Genomic DNA, 18494 nt, shown 5'->3' on the forward strand with positions numbered 1-18494 from the left:
CTTAATGACTACCTCATCTTTGTACCCCACACAAACAATTATCTGTAAGGTCCCTCAGTCGAACAGTCAATTTCAAACACAGATTCAACCACAAACACAACGGAGGTTTTCCAATAGCTCACAAAGAAGGGCACTATTGCTTGGCAAAAAAAACAAAAAAATACATTGAATATCCCTTTGAGCATGGTGAAGTTGTTAATTACACTTTGGACGGTGTATCAAGACTCACTACAAAGATACAGGCATCCTTTCTAACTCAGTTGAAGGAGAGGAAGGAAACTGCTCAGGGATTTCACCATGAGGCCAATGGCGACTTTAAAACAGTTACAGAGTTTAATGGCTGTGATGGGAGAACTGAGGATGGATCAACAACATTGTAGTTACTCCACAATACTAACCTTATTGACACAGTGAAAAGAAGGAAGCCTGTACAGAATACAAATATTTCAAAACATTCATCCTGTTTGCAACAAGGCACTGAAGTAAAACTGCAAAAAAATTGGCAAAGAAATGAACTTTATATCCTGACTACAAAGCGGTATGTTGGGGGCAAATCCAACACAACACATCAGTGAGTACCACTCTTCATATTTTCAAGCATGGTGGTGGCTGCATCATGTTATGGGTATGCTTGTCATCGGCAAGAACTAGGCAGTTTTTAGTTTAAAAAGAAACAAATAGATCTAAGCACAGGCAAAATCCTAAAGGAAAACCTGGTTCAGTCTGATTTCCAACAGTCACTGGGGAGATGAATTCACCTTTCAACAGGACAATAATCTAAACACAAGGCCAAATATAGACTTAGGTTGCTTACCAAGACGACATTGAATGTACCTGAGTGGCCTAGTTACAGTTTTGATATAAATCGGACTGAAAATCAAATCAAAGTTTATTTGTCACGTGCGCCGAATACACCTTACAGTGAAATGCTTACTTACAGGCTCTAACCAATAGTGCAAAAAAAAAATGTATTAGGTGAACAATAGGTAGGTAAAGTAATAAAACAACAGTAAAAAGACAGGCTATATACAGTAGCGAGGCTATAAAAGTAGCGAGGCTACATACAGACACCGGTTATTCAGGCTGATTGAGGTAGTATGTACATGTAGATATGGTTAAAGTGACTATGCATATATGATGAACAGAGAGTAGCAGTAGCATAAAAGAGGGTTCTCTCACCCTGACAACAGTGGCCATATTTCTCCTCTGTTTGTTCCCTCCTGACTTTGCTAAAATGAGCGTTCTGCTGGCTGCTTTCGCATTCTCAGTTCTTCTAAAGTCATAAGCCTGATGTTGCCTCACAGCAGAAAGAAATTAGAACATGAACTGTCTGCTGGTTCTCAACAGGGTTGCTGGGTGTCATCAGGGTTTATTGGGTGTCAACACGGTTGCTGGGTGTCAGCAGGGTTTATTGGGTGTCAGCAGGGTTTATTGTGTGTCAGGAGTGTTTATTGGGTGTCAGCAGGGTTTATTGTGTGTCAGCAGGGTTTATTGGGTGTCAGCAGGGTTTATTGGGTGTCAGCAGGGTTTATTGGGTGTCAGCAGGGTTTATTGGGTGTCAGCAGGGTTTATTGGGTGTCAGCACGGTTGCTGGGTGTCAGCAGGTTTTATTGGGTGTCAACACGGTTGCTGGGTGTCAGCAGGGTTAATTGGGTGTCAACAGGTGCCAGTTATGGGCCCAATTGTGTGAGTGAATACCCCTTATTTATTAATAGGTACAGTGCCTTGCGAAAGTATTTAGCCCCCTTGAACTTTGCAACCTTTTGCCACATTTCAGGCTTCAAACATAAAGATATAAAACTGTATTTTTTGTGAAGAATCAACAACAAGTGGGACACAATCATGAAGTGGAACGACATTTATTGGATATTTCAAACTTTTTTAACAAATCAAAAACTGAAAAATTGGGCGTGCAAAATTATTCAGCCCCTTTACTTTCAGTGCAGCAAACTCTCTCCAGAAGTTCAGTGAGGATCTCTGAATGATCCAATGTTGACCTAAATGACTAATGATGATAAATACAATCCACCTGTGTGTAATCAAGTCTCCGTATAAATGCACCTGCACTGTGATAGTCTCAGAGGTCCGTTAAAAGCGCAGAGAGCATCATGAAGAACAAGGAACACACCAGGCAGGTCCGAGATACTGTTGTGAAGAAGTTTAAAGCCGGATTTGGATACAAAAATATTTCCCAAGCTTTAAACATCCCAAGGAGCACTGTGCAAGTGATAATATTGAAATGGAAGGAGTATCAGACCACTGCAAATCTACCAAGACCTGGCCGTCCCTCTAAACTTTCAGCTCATACGAGGAGAAGACTGATCAGAGATGCAGCCAAGAGGCCCATGATCACTCTGGATGAACTGCAGAGATCTACAGCTGAGGTGGGAGACTCTGTCCATAGGACAACAATCAGTCGTATATTGCACAAATCTGGCCTTTATGGAAGAGTGGCAAGAAGAAAGCCATTTCTTAAAGATATCCATAAAAAGTGTTGTTTAAAGTTTGCCACAAGCCAACTGGGAGACACACCAAACATGTGGAAGAAGGTGCTCTGGTCAGATGAAACCAAAATTGAACTTTTTGGCAACAATGCAAAACATTATGTTTGGCGTAAAAGCAACACAGCTCATCACACTGAACACACCATCCCCACTGTCAAACATGGTGGTGGCAGCATCATGGTTTGGGCCTTCTTTTCTTCAGCAGGGACAGGGAAGATGGTTAAAATTGATGGGAAGATGGATGGAGCCAAATACAGGACCATTCTGGAAGAAAACCTGATGGAGTCTGCAAAAGACCTGAGATTGGGACGGAGATTTGTCTTCCAACAAGACAATGATCCAAAACATAAAGCAAAATCTACAATGGAATGGTTCAAAAATAAACATATCCAGGTGTTAGAATGGCCAAGTCAAAGTCCAGACCTGAATCCAATCGAGAATCTGTGGAAAGAACTGAAAACTGCTGTTCACAAATGCTCTCCATCCAACCTCACTGAGCTCGAGCTGTTTTGCAAGGAGGAATGGGAAAAAATGTCAGTCTCTCGATGTGCAAAACTGATAGAGACATACCCCAAGCGACTTACAGCTGTAATCGCAGCAAAAGGTGGCGCTACAAAGTATTAACTTAAGGGGGCTGAATAATTTTGCACGCCCAATTTTTCAGTTTTTGATTTGTTAAAAAAGTTTGAAATATCCAATAAATGTCGTTCCACTTCATGATTGTGTCCCACTTGTTGTTGATTCTTCACAAAAAATACAGTTTTATATCTTTATGTTTGAAGCCTGAAATGTGGCAAAAGGTCGCAAAGTTCAAGGGGGCCGAATAATTTCGCAAGGCACTGTAAATGATTAGCTGAACTTTTTCTCTTGTTATTCTAATGAAATTCACATTATTATTTGGGATAGATGAAGTGCCATTATTTGCATTGTGGATCACCACCTGCCTCATTATCTTTTCAAGATGACACGAGCGGTGAATTAATCCTCTCTCCTATTCACCCCATCTTGATGTGACAGCTCGACAACCCCTCGGATGTCTGAGGTGGTGACTGAAATGAAAGGGTTCATTCTGAGACTCAGAAGTCAGTTGGACACCCCTTCAATATTTATTAACCTGGGTCTTTCCACATGGTTTGCAGCACGTTTGCCCTCCAACAGTCCTTGAAGTCTACTTGACAACCCTTGTTAAGCCCTTCTAACTTCAATGAGGGTAACCTCCATTTTTCTGGCAGAACTACCATGCTTCTTCTTGTCAATGGTAATTACAGCTCCGGAGCCCTGCTTCTCCTACTTGCTCTGTCTTTGTGAGTGGCTTGAGAATCCTGGGATCAAACAGAGACACCATATTCTGGGTTTGAATTGGGAGTTTGGAAGTCCTACCTAGACATGCAGACCTCTGTAAGTCATTTATTCTGTAGTAACAGATGCCAACTGTCCATAGGTGTTGATGAATTGCAAGGAAACACTCTCTGCTTTTTCAACAAGAAACCTAAGCAGGCCTACAAAAGTAAGCGGTCTCCATTTCATCAATCTACATATAAGCCCAATTGAATAATGAAATCCATTTTGATGTGGGCTTACCTCTCACTGATGTCTGGTGTTCATTTGTATGGTTCATTAAGCTGTTTGTATGCTGAACTAAATTGACTGAGATCAAGGAGGCACGCTAAGCCTCATATTAATACTTATTACTACGTTGTGTGCCCTCAGCACAAGGGTAAGGTTATTTAGAGAAATGCCCTCTGACGGAAAATGGAAGGCAACAATAGATTCTGCTTGATATGGCTAGAACGTATTATTCATAGTTGAGGAAAAATACCTATTAGAGGACAACAGGGTGGTAAAATCTTTTACATTCTTTTTTTCTGTTAGCTAAATACATTTAGTAAAACATTTAATTGGGAAAGACTTTGGCGATTAGGCGGTGCTGGGCCAAGTTGCAGAGATGAGTACAAAGAGTTGTGGTGGCTACAAAGTCTTCATGATGAGGAGAATATGATCTATAATTATGTGTACTTCTATGGCCCTTGCAAAGCCTTACCAATCCCACGTCAGTAGGCTAGGCTGTGATACTTAGAGACCACATGAGTTAGGCCCCTATAATTCATTATTTTAGTGCCAGAGAAGGATTAACAGATTAACGTGAAGTTAACAACATTTAAGGTTTAAGACGTGAAGTAGGTATCACTGCTGCCTTTTCAATCATCATCATGCAATTGCGGGAAACAAATAGATGACCTATATGAGCACCTATTCACTAGTTGCGTTAGCCAAAATGCTCAATCAGCCTTTTCACTGTGGGTCAACAGATTGTTGATATGATAAAACTTGTGAATATTGGAAATGATATAAATATAATTGGATCAGGATCTCCAGTCAGTCCCCCAGTAATCAATTTGATTGATAGGAAAATATTTTCCTTCCATAAAGCACCAGGCAGCTACTGGATTTCTGTTTCCTTACATCACATACTGCCACTCATTGCCTAATTTTACAATTGGATCCCCCACCCCTAATTAGGCTTCTGGTTTAACCCGGTCCTCAGAAGCTGGGGTTGTGAGGAGAACAGAGACATTACATATCGCTCTTCTGTCTCTTCTTAACCAGTCCTGAGACCCCAGCAAAAATCTGCTTTTCATTTATCTGACATTAATTTATCTGCATGAACAGACCTTATATTTAGCCTCACAATGAAGTGTCTGAAGTGTTTTACCATGTTCTTTTCAGGACAACCAGGGCAACAAGTAGAACACACAACTATTTGACATAAACAGTTGCTTTCAGGAGTTTTATTGACAAATGTCAATACAAAAACCTGATACAAATGAATGTCTATGAATGCTGTAAGTACAAAATGTTTTACTCACCAGGAAATTAATATCTAACTAGTCAGTGACAACTGTGTGGAGTTTGTAGTTTGTTACAGCAACTATGTGAGCTTCTTACAGTATTATATACACTATGTCAAATCAAATCAAATGTTATTTGTCACATGTGCCAAATACAACAGGTGTAGACCGTACTGTGAAATGTGTACTTACAATTCCTTAAACAACGATGCAGTTAAGAAAAATTATATTTACTAAATAAACTAAAGTAAAAAAAAGTAACTCAATAAAATAACAAAAACGAGGCTAAATACAGGGGGTACCGGTATCGAGTCAATGTGCTGGGGTACAGGTTAGTCGAGGTAATTGAGGTAATAGGTACAGTACCAGTCAAAAGTTTGGACACACTTACTCATGCCAGGGTTTTTCTTTATTTGTACTATTTTCAACATTGTAGAATAATAGTGAAGACAGAAAATAGTAAAGACATCAAAACTATGAAATAACACATATGGAATCATGTAGTAACCAAAAAAGTGTTAAACAAATAAAAATATATTTTATAATTTAGATTTTTCAAAGTAGCCACCCTATGCCTTGATGGCAGCTTTGCACACGCTTTGCATTCTCTCAACCAGCTTCATGAGGCAGTTACCTGGAATGCATTTCAATTAACAGGTGTGCCTCTTTAAAAGTTAAATAGTGGAATTTCTTTCCTTCTTAATGCGCTTGAGCCAATCAGTTGTGTTGTGACAAGGTAGGGTTGGTATACAGGAGATAGTCGTATTTGGTAAAATGACAAGTCCATATTATGGCAGGAACAGCTCAAATAAGCAAAGAGAAATTACTGTCCATCATTATTTTAAGACATGAAGGTCAGTCAATGCAGAACACTTCAGGAACTTTGAAAGTTTCTTCAAGTGCAGTCGTAAAAACCATCAAGCACTGTGATGAAACTGACTCTCATGAGGACCGCCACAGGAAAGGAAGACCCAGAGTTATCTCTGCTGTAGAAGATAAGTTCATTAGAGTTACCAGCCTCAGAAATTGCAGTCCAAATAAATGCTTCACAGAGTTCAAGTAACAGACACATCTCAACATCAACTGTTCAGAGGAGACTGTGTGAATCAGGCCTTCATGGTCAAGAAACCACTACTAAAGGACACCAATAATAAGAAGAGAGTTGCTTAGGCAAGGAAACACCAAAATTATTGGATCTCTTGATAAAGATGAGCAAAAAGGCTGTATAAACTAAATAATATACATGCTGAGCTGTATTGCTGACAGGTGTATCAAATCGAGCACGCAGCCATGCAATCTCCATAGACAAACATTGGCAGTAGAATGGCCGTACTGAAGAGCTCAGTGAACATCAACGTGGCACCGTCATAAGATGCCACCTATTAAACAGTTCATCAAATTTCTGCCCTGCTAGCACTTCCCCGGTCAACTGTAAGTGCTGTTATTTTGAAGTGGAATCGTCTAAGAGCAACAGCGGCTCAGCCGCTAAATGTTAGGCCACAAAGCTCACAGAAAGGGACTACCGAGTGCTGAAACACGTAGCGCGTAAAAATTGTCTGTCCTCGGTTACAACACTCACTACCGAGTCGGAGGCAACATCAGCACAATAACTGTTCATCCATGGCCGAGCAGCCACATACAAGCCTAAGATCACCATGCACAATGCCAAGAATCAACTGGAGTGGTGTAAAGCTCGCCGCTATTGGGCTCTAGAGCAGTGGAAAGCGTTCCCTGTAGTGACGAATCACACTTCACCATCTGGCAGTCCGATGGACATATCTGGGTTTGGCAGATGCCAAGAGAACGCTACCTGCCCTACTACATAGTGCAAACTGTAAAGTTTGGTGGAGGAGAAATAATGGTGTGGGGCTGTTTTTCATGGTTCGGGCTAGGCCCTTTAGTTCCAGTAAAGGGACATCTTAACGCTGCAGTATACAATTACATTCTAGATGATTCTGTGCTTCCAACTTTGTGGCAACAGTTTGAGGAAGGCCCTTTCCTGTTTCAGCATGAGAATGGCCCCGTGCACAAAGCGAGGTCCGTACAGAAATGGTTTATCGAGATCGGTGTGGAAGAACTTGACTGGCCTGCAGAGAGCCCTGACCACAACTCCATCAAACACCTTTGGGATGAATTGGAACGCCGACTGCGAGCCAGGCCTAATCGCCAAACATCAGTGCCCAACCTCACTAATGCTCTTAGTGAATGAAAGCTGAATGAAAGCAATTCCCCGCAGCAATGTTCCAACATCTAGTGGAAAGCCTTCCCAGAAGAGTGGAGGCTGTTATAACAGCTAAGCTAAGGTAGGACCAACTCCATATTAATGCCTATGATTTTGGAATGAGATGTTAGACGAGCAGGTGTCAACATACTTTTGGTCATGTAGTGTATATTGTATGCTCAAATTATATTATTTTAGAAAAATACAATTGCCCTGAGAAATAGATTTTTTTTAAAGTATAATAAAAAACTAATTAATATACGTAATATAATTGGACCAAATTATCGGGGGCCCTAGAATCCAATGATCCCGATACGCAACACAAAGTTAGGATCTTGGGCATTACCTTTCAAAGTTTGCAGTTTCAATGTCTTGTTATAGCGCCACCATCTGGCCAATCAGTGTAATTTTGTAAATGCCGGCTGTATACCGCAAGACTCATCATTTGCCTCGTTCAAGTGCTAGTCGGAACTAGGTAACTCGGAAATCTCCGATTTTTTAAACTGGTTGTAGTTATACACGTGACGCATTGAACAAATCAGCAAATCAGACATTTCCGAGTTTCCTAGTTCCGAATAGCATAGGAACGCGACAATTCACCCACATTTCGTCAAAATCTGGCCAGTTTCCTCTCTAAAATATCGCGTGTGACTGACATACGAATAAACGAACATACCAACGAATAACGTATGGACGGAAACGGATCCACAGTTCCCTCCCCGATTTCATCGTGGGGGACAGTGAACAAAATAACCCTCTCTGTTACTCTTATATTATGGATTACAATACCATATACACAGGCCGCAGGGTCCGCTTAATCTGATACACAAACTGGGTCGTTTGAAAATCCGCGGCGACAATGTTGCAGAAGCTAAAATGATGAATTCACTAATACATCTACACAAGACTGCAACAATGTTTCTTCTGTCAATGTCAAGAACGCTTGCAGAGCGACAAACGTACCAACCCCCATCACTCCTCCTTCCACGGAGCGTGATTGGATTAGAGACGGCCTTTCCCCTCTAACCTCGTGATGTTGGCTGTTTCCTGCTTTTTCTGCTGGACTGCCAAAGCTGCACTGAACATTGCTCGTCGATAGCAGGCACACAGCTCGGATATAGGACGCTTTAATCAAAGCATAAGGCTATCGGACATTTATTTCACATTCAAACAGACAGCAATGCGAAGGAAATCGAGAATGTTACTATGCTTCGCGGTCCTGTGGGTGCTTGGCATAGCATATTATTTCTATTCGGGAACAACGTTAAATCGAAAGGTATGTTAACCCCCGACACTTTTTGCTCTTATTGAAAATGCATCAGGGGTGTATTCATTACGTCGATTCTGCTGCAAAACGTTTCTTAAATGGAACGAAGCGATTTGCGACCTAACTGAATTTGTCCAACATAATTAAGTTTCTCTCTGTTTGATTCCGTTTGGTTCTTAAACGGTAAATCGTTAACGTAATAAATACACCTCATAGCTCGCTTTCAGGAGATTTTAGTCCGTGGAATCCTTTCAAGACTAAAGCAAAAAATAATGTGAAGATGTTTAACAAGTGGCTATTTTGATAGGCGGTTTATATTATGAAATATTATATCGTTCCAAAATCTGTTTCCATCATCAACTAGATTATTTTAATTTGCTTGAAAAGAGGGATATAGTTCTTGTATGATTTGAACGTTGCTCTGTCTGCTATCGTATCATTTTGCTGTGATTGAATAGCTGGGCGGTTGTAAACACTTTATGAAGAGCTGCGTTTCACGCACACAAAGCTTACTTAGTCGACTATTTAGGAAGACCTCAACAGTGAAGTATATCTGCTACAAATACTTAATTGTTGAAATATATTCCCCCGATATACTGGCAGGAAATGTATAGGCTACATTGTAACAAAATATGCCAACCTTATGGGTCCGTCTGCCATTGTTAAAATCCCTGTTTATTTATGGTCATACAATTTCAATTGAGGAATAGGCTAATGCCTGTAGTATATAGCCTAAGAACTATAGTTCTCTCCGAAGCCTTTCATTCTTATTTCTCTGATACCTTAATATACAGGATTGACGAGGTCAAACACGTCACTTATAGTTGTTATAGTTGTTTTTATCATGTAACCAACCCCAGTGATAACACCAACGCTCTTAACCGCTCCTCTTGTCATTTTGTGATCAGTCATTCTGTCCCTTACATTTGACATTAGGCTGATAGGTGGTGCAGCTAGATAAGGACTCATGGGCATTCTGATTTGATTAACAAAGGCCTAATCTCCAGTTATCAGTGAGCAGTTACCTATTTCCCTGGCGAGTACAAGGCAGTGGGACGCCTCAAGGCCAAATCACAGGGTACCTCTCACAAACGACACTGCTGAGCTAAACTCCCACATTGTACTCAAATAGGGGTGATAAAGTTGCCACTCGTATGCTTCCTGTGGGAAGGGGGCATCTGAAGTCTGACTTTTGTTATGGAAGGAGATGAGCCTGCAAAATAATGCACTTTCATTGTTTTTCTATCCATGTGTAAGACAAGCTATATCTACAGTTAGGCCTACAGCTGTAAAACTGTGATTTTGTCTGTGATTTGGGTGGATGCTGCTTTGCATTGTTGCAGGAGAACAACAGTAATAGGAGACCAGTGGTTGAGAGCGCAACAGAATTAAGCTTCCTCCTGCTATTCCAGGATCCTCTGTTTTGGACTGTGTACAGGCTCCTGCTACTGCAGACTGGAACCCTCTGTTTCGGACTGTTTACAGGCTCCTGCTATTCCAGACTGGAACCCTCGGTTTTGGACTGTGTACAGGCTCCTGCTACTGCAGACTGGAACCCTCTGTTTTAGACTGTGTACAGGCTCCTGCTACTGCAGACTGGAACCCTCTGTTTTGGACTGTTTACAGGCTCCTGCTACTGCAGACTGGAACCCTCTGTTTTGGACTGTTTACAGGCTCCTGCTACTGCAGACTGGAACCCTCTGTTTCGGACTGTTTACAGGCACTTTGAGATTTATTTTAAACTGCAAAACCCTTACGTACCACTGCACTTTGTATACCAGGGTTGGCTGGCCTTCTTTAGTCACTCGTAGGCTCAGGCACGGGTATACTTTTATTTACAAAGCCATTTTGGGTTTACTACCTTTTGTATTTGGGCATTTTTATTGTTCAGAAATGTGGCGGGTACTCTTTGTTCGCTGGACTTTATCCTGCTAACTGTTCCAAATGTCCGAACTGAATTTGGTGAAAGGGCTTGTATGTACTCTGCGCTATCGTCTTGGAACGCCTCACAACATACTTTTAAATTGGAAGAACTTGTCCCGATTGGTATTTTTAAATTACTAATGAGTGATCTTGAGACTGATTCCTTGACCTGTCAATGTTTTTAAATTTGCTGTTTTTGATTTTGTTACACTCTTGTGAATTCTATGCTTTTTACTAGATTACTTGTAGTTTTTCATGTTGTTTGTCTGTAATTTTTGTAATGACTTGGTGCTGCCTATCTTGGCCAGGACGCTCTTGAAAAAGATATTTTAAATCTCAATGAGCCCTTCCTGGTTAAATACATTTTAAAAATTGTGTGTATTTCAATTGAACAATACACTTATGAAAAATTGTAGTCATTTAGCAGGGGCTCTTTTCCAGACCGACTTACAGGAACACTTAGGGTTAACTACCTTGCTCAAGGGCGGTCTTAGGCACTGCATCTGTGCTAGGGGTGTCACTACAGACCCTGGTTCGATTCCGGGCTGTATTACAACTGGCCATGATTGGGAATCCCACAGGGCGGTACACAATTGACAGAGAGTCGTTAGGGTTTGGCCGGGGTATGCAGTCATTGTAAATAATAATTTGTTCTTAACTGACTTGCCTAGTAAAATAAAAACACATTATAAAAGGGCACAGACAGATGTTTCACTTAGTCTGCTTTGCAATTTGAACCAGCGACCTTTCAGTTACTGGCCCAACGCTCTTAACCGCTAGGCTACCTGACCCTTTTTTGCATCTTACAGTAAATGGTGTGATGGAATGTACATCAGACGTTCAGGCTTCTGTCTGTACTCACAGCTCAGGAGGTCTAACTATTTAAATATAATCAAATTTGTTGCTCTCCACCGAGCAAGTTCTTGTTTACAGACATTTTGCCCAAAACATCTCCCAGACATTTACAGTTTCAACCCAACACTTTGGAGACTTAACATGATAACCTAAACAGAGAAAATTGCTGCCTTGAACTGACTGAGTAAACTATATACTGAAAGGCCTTAAATTAGGCCTCTATGCAGTCATGCAGGTCGGTGTTTAGCAGACAGGTCGGATGATGGATGCTTTCCCGACCTGTCACATTGTATTCGGAGCTGCTGCGGCTTGGTGAGAATGCACTCACTGGACTTGTATGGTAACCAGATTGGCAGCTTTTATCTCTGGCTCCAATGTGTTTGATCTGATCTCCGCTCTGCAACACAATTATTGACAAGCTGGTTGTTCTGCTCTGGCTCAGAGGACAACATTGTAGCTGCGCCTGCGAGTGTGAATGGCCATGCTGTGCTTCCTCAGCTTTTTAAATCAAAGCTCTCTTTGGAATAAAAATGAGTTGGGAAGTGTACATAAAAAATATCAATTGTGTTTTAAAGCAGAGGGAGTTTCTTCATTTTCTGCTGATGTCATAACTGAATCCTCAGGTTCCATTTTGAACAGCTCACTGGATGTTTAATTCATTTGCTGAAATAATGTTTGTAATAATAATCGTATTCATTCACAAATGTATTCTGATATTTGAGTGTTCCTAGTAGAGGTCAACCCATTATGATTAACGCCGATACCGATTTATTGGAGGACCAAAAAAAACGATACAATTGGCCGATTTTACAATTCTAACTCAATATAATACATCAATAAAATCAATTTAGCCTCAAGTAAATAATGAAACATGTTCAATTTGGTTAAAATAATGCAAAACAAAGTGTTGGAGAAGAAAGTAAAAGTGCAATATGTGCCATGTAGGAAAGCTAATGTTTCAGTTCCTTGCTCAGAACATGAGAACATATGAAAGCTGGTGGTTCCTTTTAACATGAGTCTTCAATATTCCCATGTAAGAAGTTTTAGGTTGTTGTTATTCTAGGAATTATAGGACTATTTCCCTCTATACCATTTGTATTTCATTAACCTTTGACAATTGGATGTTCTTATAGACACTTTAGTATTGCCAGTGTAACAGTATAGCTTCCGTCCCTCTCCTCGCTCCTCCCTGGGCTCGAACCAGCAACACACCGACAATTAGCGCGCTAACTAGCTAGCCAATTCACTTCGGTTACACCAGCCTCATCTCGGGAGTTGATAGGCTTGAAGTCATAAACAGCGCAATGCTTGATGCACAACAAAGAGCTGCTGGCAAAACGCACGAAAGTGCTGTTTGAATGAATGTTTTGCGCCTGCTTCTGCCTACCACCGCTCAGGCAGATACTTGTATGCTCAGTCAGATTATATGCAATGCAGGACACGCTAGATAATATCTAGTATTAATCACCAACAATGTGTAGTTAACTAGTGATTATGATTGATTGATTTAAGATAAGTTTAATGCTAGCTAGCAACTTACCTTGGCTTACTGCATTCGCGTAATAGGCAGCCTCCTTGTGGAGTGCAACGAGAGCGAGGCAAGTCGTTATTGCGTTGGACTAGTTATGGTTGCCCCGAGCTGACAAGGTGAAAATCTGTCGTTCTGCCCCTGAACAAGGCAGTTAACCCACTTGTTACGAATCCCTTTTGGCCCGACAGTCTAGGGGAGATGGTAACGAGACCGTAACATAACTCATGCAATTTATAATAGTGAAAGTAAAAGTGAGAATGAAATAACCACGACAACTGAAATCTACCGTCAAACTCTGGGTTTATTAGTAAACACACGGTAATGGGGGGGGGGGGGGGGGAGAGAGAAAGGGGCTGAGCTGGACCCAAGGAAAGAAACAATAAGCATCCAAAACACCCCTACGCTAGACTAGCCTATTTTAACAACAGCTAACTAACCAAAAATACAGTGGGTGGTCCGCCCAGTTCTAACTAGTGTATTTAACAAAGTCTACCTACGGGTAGTGTATGCCCATGGGTGACTTGTCTTGTTTCCCCCTTTTCCCACCAGCAAACAAACACCATAACCAAAAACAATACTCACAGGTTAGGACAAAGTGATATGGAGGTGCTCAAACAAAAGATAGCTCAATATATAAAGAGCGATAGAGAGACATAGTAGGAGAGGGTGAACCAGAGCGATCTACAGACATATGGCATTTACAGAGCAATTGAGCTCTAGAGCAAACAACTGACAGGGTTTTTAAACCAAGGGAAAGGACCTGTGATTGGGTAGGAAACATGAGGTGTGTCTTCTGATTGATGATTGGTGACTGATTGGGGAGTGATTATTTTCACCTGTGAGGGGAGTAGGAGAGAAAAACACACACACACACACACAGGATACCTGTATCCGTAACACCACTGTTCCTAGGCCGTCATTGAAAATAAGAATGTGTTCTTAACTGACTTACCTAGTTAAATAAAGGTGTAAAATCTGCAAAAATACCGATTTCCGATTGTTATGAAAACTAGAAATCGGCCCCAATTAATCGGCCATTTCGGTTAATCGGTCGACCTCTAGTTCCTAGTCCTCCTGGAATACTATTCCCTCGGTCAGAGCCAACACCTAGTCCTCCTGGATTACTATTCCCTCGGTCAGAGCCAACACCTAGTCCACCTGGGTTACTATTCCCTCGATCAGAGCCAACACCTAGTCCACCTGGGTTACTATTCCCTCGGTCAGAGCCAACACCCAGTCCTCCTGGGTTACTATTCCCTCGGTCAGAGCCAACACCCAGTCCTCCTAGGTTACTATTCCCTCGGTCAGAGCCAACACCTAGTCCTCCTGGAATACTATTCCCTCGGTCAGAGCCAACACCTAGTCCTCCTGGAATACTATTCACTCGGTCAGAGCCAACACCTAGTGCAGTTTTATTCTCCTCAGACAATTTATAATGATGTGACATGTTGCAATCTCTGTTTACGGAATAACTCGGCATAGAATAAACCCGGCATAGGACCCGAGTCCGTTTTTTGAAATCCCCCAAAATATTTTTTCCCGCTATGTATGTGTCTAGTGTCGTAGGATGCACTTGGGTTGATTCATATGAATAATTGTGTGGAAATGACGCTAGGTTGTTGTCTCTTACCACCACTCCCACTGTTTATCTTTAGCCTACCTGTGAGGGGAAATGTGTTGTCATGTGGAGAGCACATTGCTTTTGATGCCCCTGCTCTATCCTGACCTTTGCCTTGTATGTGGTTTAACATGGAGCCAGAAAAAGTGTTTAGAGAGCATTCCAGGCCCTTCCAGTTTCTGCCCTTTTGATCCAACAGAGCGATCCCTGATCTAATATTGACTAGGCTGAATAAAGATGGACTGGATGGGCCAGTTGATCACAAAGTGTTAAATCTCTCCCCTGCTCTGCTCCTGATCAGCAGGAACTACTGTTTTTGTGGGTTGTTGTCTACTTGTCTTTATCCTGTGTGTGTTGCTCTTACAGTTGAAGTCGGAAGTTTACATACACTTAGGTTGGAGTCATTAAAACTAGTTTTTCAACCACTCCACAAATGTATTGTTAACAAACTATAGTTTTGGCAAGTCAGTTAGGACATCTACTTTGTGCATGACACAGGTAATTTTCCCAACAATTGTTTACAGACAGATTATTTCACTTATAATTCACTGTTTCACAATTCCAGTGGGTCAGAAGTTTACATACACTGAGTTGACTGCTTGGAAAATTCCAGAAAATCATGTCATTGCTTTAGAAGCTTCAATAGGCTTATTGACATCATTTAAGCCAGTTGGAGGCGTACCTGTCAAACTCGGTGCCTCTTTGCTTGACATCATGGGAAAATCAAAACAAATCAGCCAAGACCTCAGAAAATATATTGTAGACCTTCATAAGTCTGGTTCATCCTTGAGAGCAATTTCCAAATGCCTGAAGGTACCACGTTTATCTGTAAAACAATAGTATGCAAGTATAAACACCATTGGACCATGCAGCCGCCATACCGCTCATGAAGAAACGTGTTCGGTCTCCTAGAGATTAACGTACTTTGGTGCAAAAAGTGCGAATCAATCCCAGGACAACAGCAAAGGACCTTGTGAAGACGCTGGAGGAAACGGGTACAAAAGTATCTATATCCACAGTAAAACGAGTCCTATATCGACATAACCTGAAAGGCCGCTCGGCAAGGAAGAAGCCACTGCTCCAAAACCGCCATAAAAAAGCCAGACTACCGTTTGCAACTGCACATGGGGACAAAGATCGTACTATTTGGAGAAATGTCCTCTGGTCTGATGAAACAAAAATAGAACTGGTTGGCCATACTGACCATTGTTATGTTTGGAGCAAAAAGGGGGAGGCTTGTAAGCCAAAGAACACCATCCCAACCGTGAAGCACGGGGATGGCAGCATCATGTTGTGGGAGTGCTTTGCTGGTGCACTTCACAAAATAGATGACATCATGAGGCAGGAAAATGATGTGCATATATTGAAGCGACATCTCAAGACGTCAGTCAGGAAGTTAAAGCTTGGTCGCAAATGGGTCTTCCAAATGGACAATGACCCCAAGCATATTTCCAAAGTTGTGGCAAAATGGCTTAAGGACAACAGTCAAGGTATTGGAGTGGCCATCACAAAGCCCTAACCTCAATCCTATAGAAAATGTGTGGGCAGAACTGAAAAAGCGTGTGCGAGCAGGGAGGCCTACAATCCTGACTCAGTTACACCAGCTCTGTCAGGAGGAATGGGCCAAAATTCCCCGAACTTATTGTGGGAAGATTGTGGAAGGCTACCCAAAACGTTTCACCCAAGTTAATTTAAAGGCAATGCTACCAAATACTAATTGAGTGTATGTACATTTCTGACCCACTGGGAATGTGATGAATGATTTATTTAAGCTTTTATTCTTTCTCTCTACTATTATTCTGACATTTCACATTCTTAAAATAATGGTGATACTAACTGACCTAAGGGAGGGACTTTTTACTAGGATTAAATGTCAGGAATTGTGAAAAACGGAGTGTAAATGTATTTGGCTAAGGTGTATGTAAACTTCCTACTTCAACTGTATCTGTTTCCTGGCTAAGCCATATAAATGGACCTAGTTTGGAGCTGATCTGTCTTCTTGCAGTGCTTGAGGAGCTCCACTGATGTACATCACTGTCAGTGTTTTTCCATGATTGTTTTGTTCGATAGGGTGGTTTGGGTGCTTAGAGCTCGTCACCTCCAGCAGTGGTAGTACTCAGTGCCATGACGAGGAAAGGTGCCTACTCTGAAATAATTTTCCACTGTGAGCTTTTAAATTATGACTTTTATTACTTTCTGACTTTTTCTTCTTCTGAGGAATATATAACTTGTGAGAAATATGTAACTGACCTTTCTATGGATCCATGAAAGATGAAAAATGCTATTTTTAAAAAAATGATTGAGACAGTTGGTTAGGCATACAGTGTTTTGACAAGTACCACTACTTCTGAATTGAGACATTTGACAAGGCGAAGACAAAAGTGAGGGATGAATGCTGCTTTGAGTGGTGAAATGTTTATGCAGCTTATTAGCCGTAGTCATTACATTCTGAATTGCAAATGCTTCACCACCATATATTTCTGTCAAGGGAGCCAGAGGCTGTTTGGGCAAAACTCCACTGGTCTGCGCTGCCCAGTACACAATGGCTCCATTTTCCATAGGACCTGTCGATATAAAGATACAGTAAACCACAGGCATGTGAGGAATTGGCGTTGACTCTCGTAATAAAGCATTCATAGGACACATTCATTACTACTTACAGGTAATGAGTGTAAATCAAGTCCAATTAATGTAATGACTAAAGATAATTCAGACTGGTGTGCCTAATGGTCAAAGAAATACATTTCCTCAATGCTTACTCCATTTTTCATTTTGTCATCTTTGATTTCCTGATAAGGTTTACAATAGTGTGTCAAGTCTATTCTAGTGATGAAGTATTAACATAATGCTTTCCAATGCTTAGTCTCTCTGTAGAACAGGAGGCAGTAAAACCCCTTGGACACACATGGTTGTAATACTTGGATAAGTAAGATTGTCTCCCTGACAGTATTATGTCTAACAAGGTGCAGATGTGCTCAAGCCACCATCCTGTAAGACAGTAATATGACTCTGAAGGGACTGGCCAGGGATGGTACCAGCAGGAATGTGTACTTTGGCATGAGGACTTATAACACACAGGCCATCCTCACTACTCTGCTGACTAAACAGGGTTTTCCTTCTGGGCTTTAACTGTTTATGTGTAGAGAGAGGGCTACTGCCCTGAAAGGTCTCACACTTTCTGTTTGTATTTATTGGCCCTCTGTCAAGTGTGAACATTGTGACTCTTTGTAACCAACTTGTTCTCAGTTTTGACAAAACAATCTCATGTGTTTGAGAGACTGCACTTCCCAGAAGAGTTTGGGATTGTGTGAAGAGCACAGGTCAGGAGTGGTTCTGAGGACGACCAACACTAACTGGAATAGAGCCTCTTTGTGCTTTTAATGAAAGTGCTGCTGCCTCAGATTTGCCCTAAGACCCTGTTTCAATTTATTTTCCTTGGGCTAATCATGTTTTATGGAAGAGGGCAGATCCCATTCTTACCCTTCTTCAACAATGTGCTTTGTTTTATTGGAAGGATGAACAATGGATTTGCCAGTAGAATTTTAGCGTTATTGTGTTTTCTGGATTTTTTTGAGTTTACAAATACTCCCCAGCTCTGCTTTTGCATAATTGATATTCAGATTTCCATTTGCTGTCTGTGGATGTTCCCTCTCACTGTGATTTGAACAGAATGCACCCATTACATTCTAACACTCATGGCGTACTGCTCCTGCCCCATGCCCATAT

At 41.3% G+C, this 18494-nt stretch overlaps 1 protein-coding gene across 2 annotated transcripts in view; it reads left to right on the plus strand.

Moving 5' to 3' along the window:
- The first annotated feature begins 8618 nt into the window (after positions 1 to 8618).
- LOC110502975 (polypeptide N-acetylgalactosaminyltransferase 2) overlaps positions 8619 to 18494 on the plus strand; it is a 125489-nt gene continuing 115613 nt past the window's right edge. Inside the window, exon 1 of one of the 2 annotated variants that reach the window (XM_036960792.1) lies at positions 8619 to 8850. In XM_036960792.1, coding sequence (XP_036816687.1) covers positions 8755 to 8850 — 96 coding nt within the window. In that variant the 5' untranslated portion in view covers positions 8619 to 8754. The remainder of the gene's footprint in view (positions 8851 to 18494) is intronic. The other variant, XM_021581330.2, reaches the window with a different exon arrangement.

This window comes from Oncorhynchus mykiss, chromosome 23 (genome assembly GCF_013265735.2).
Source record: "Oncorhynchus mykiss isolate Arlee chromosome 23, USDA_OmykA_1.1, whole genome shotgun sequence".
NCBI classification, from domain to species: Eukaryota; Metazoa; Chordata; class Actinopteri; order Salmoniformes; family Salmonidae; genus Oncorhynchus; species Oncorhynchus mykiss.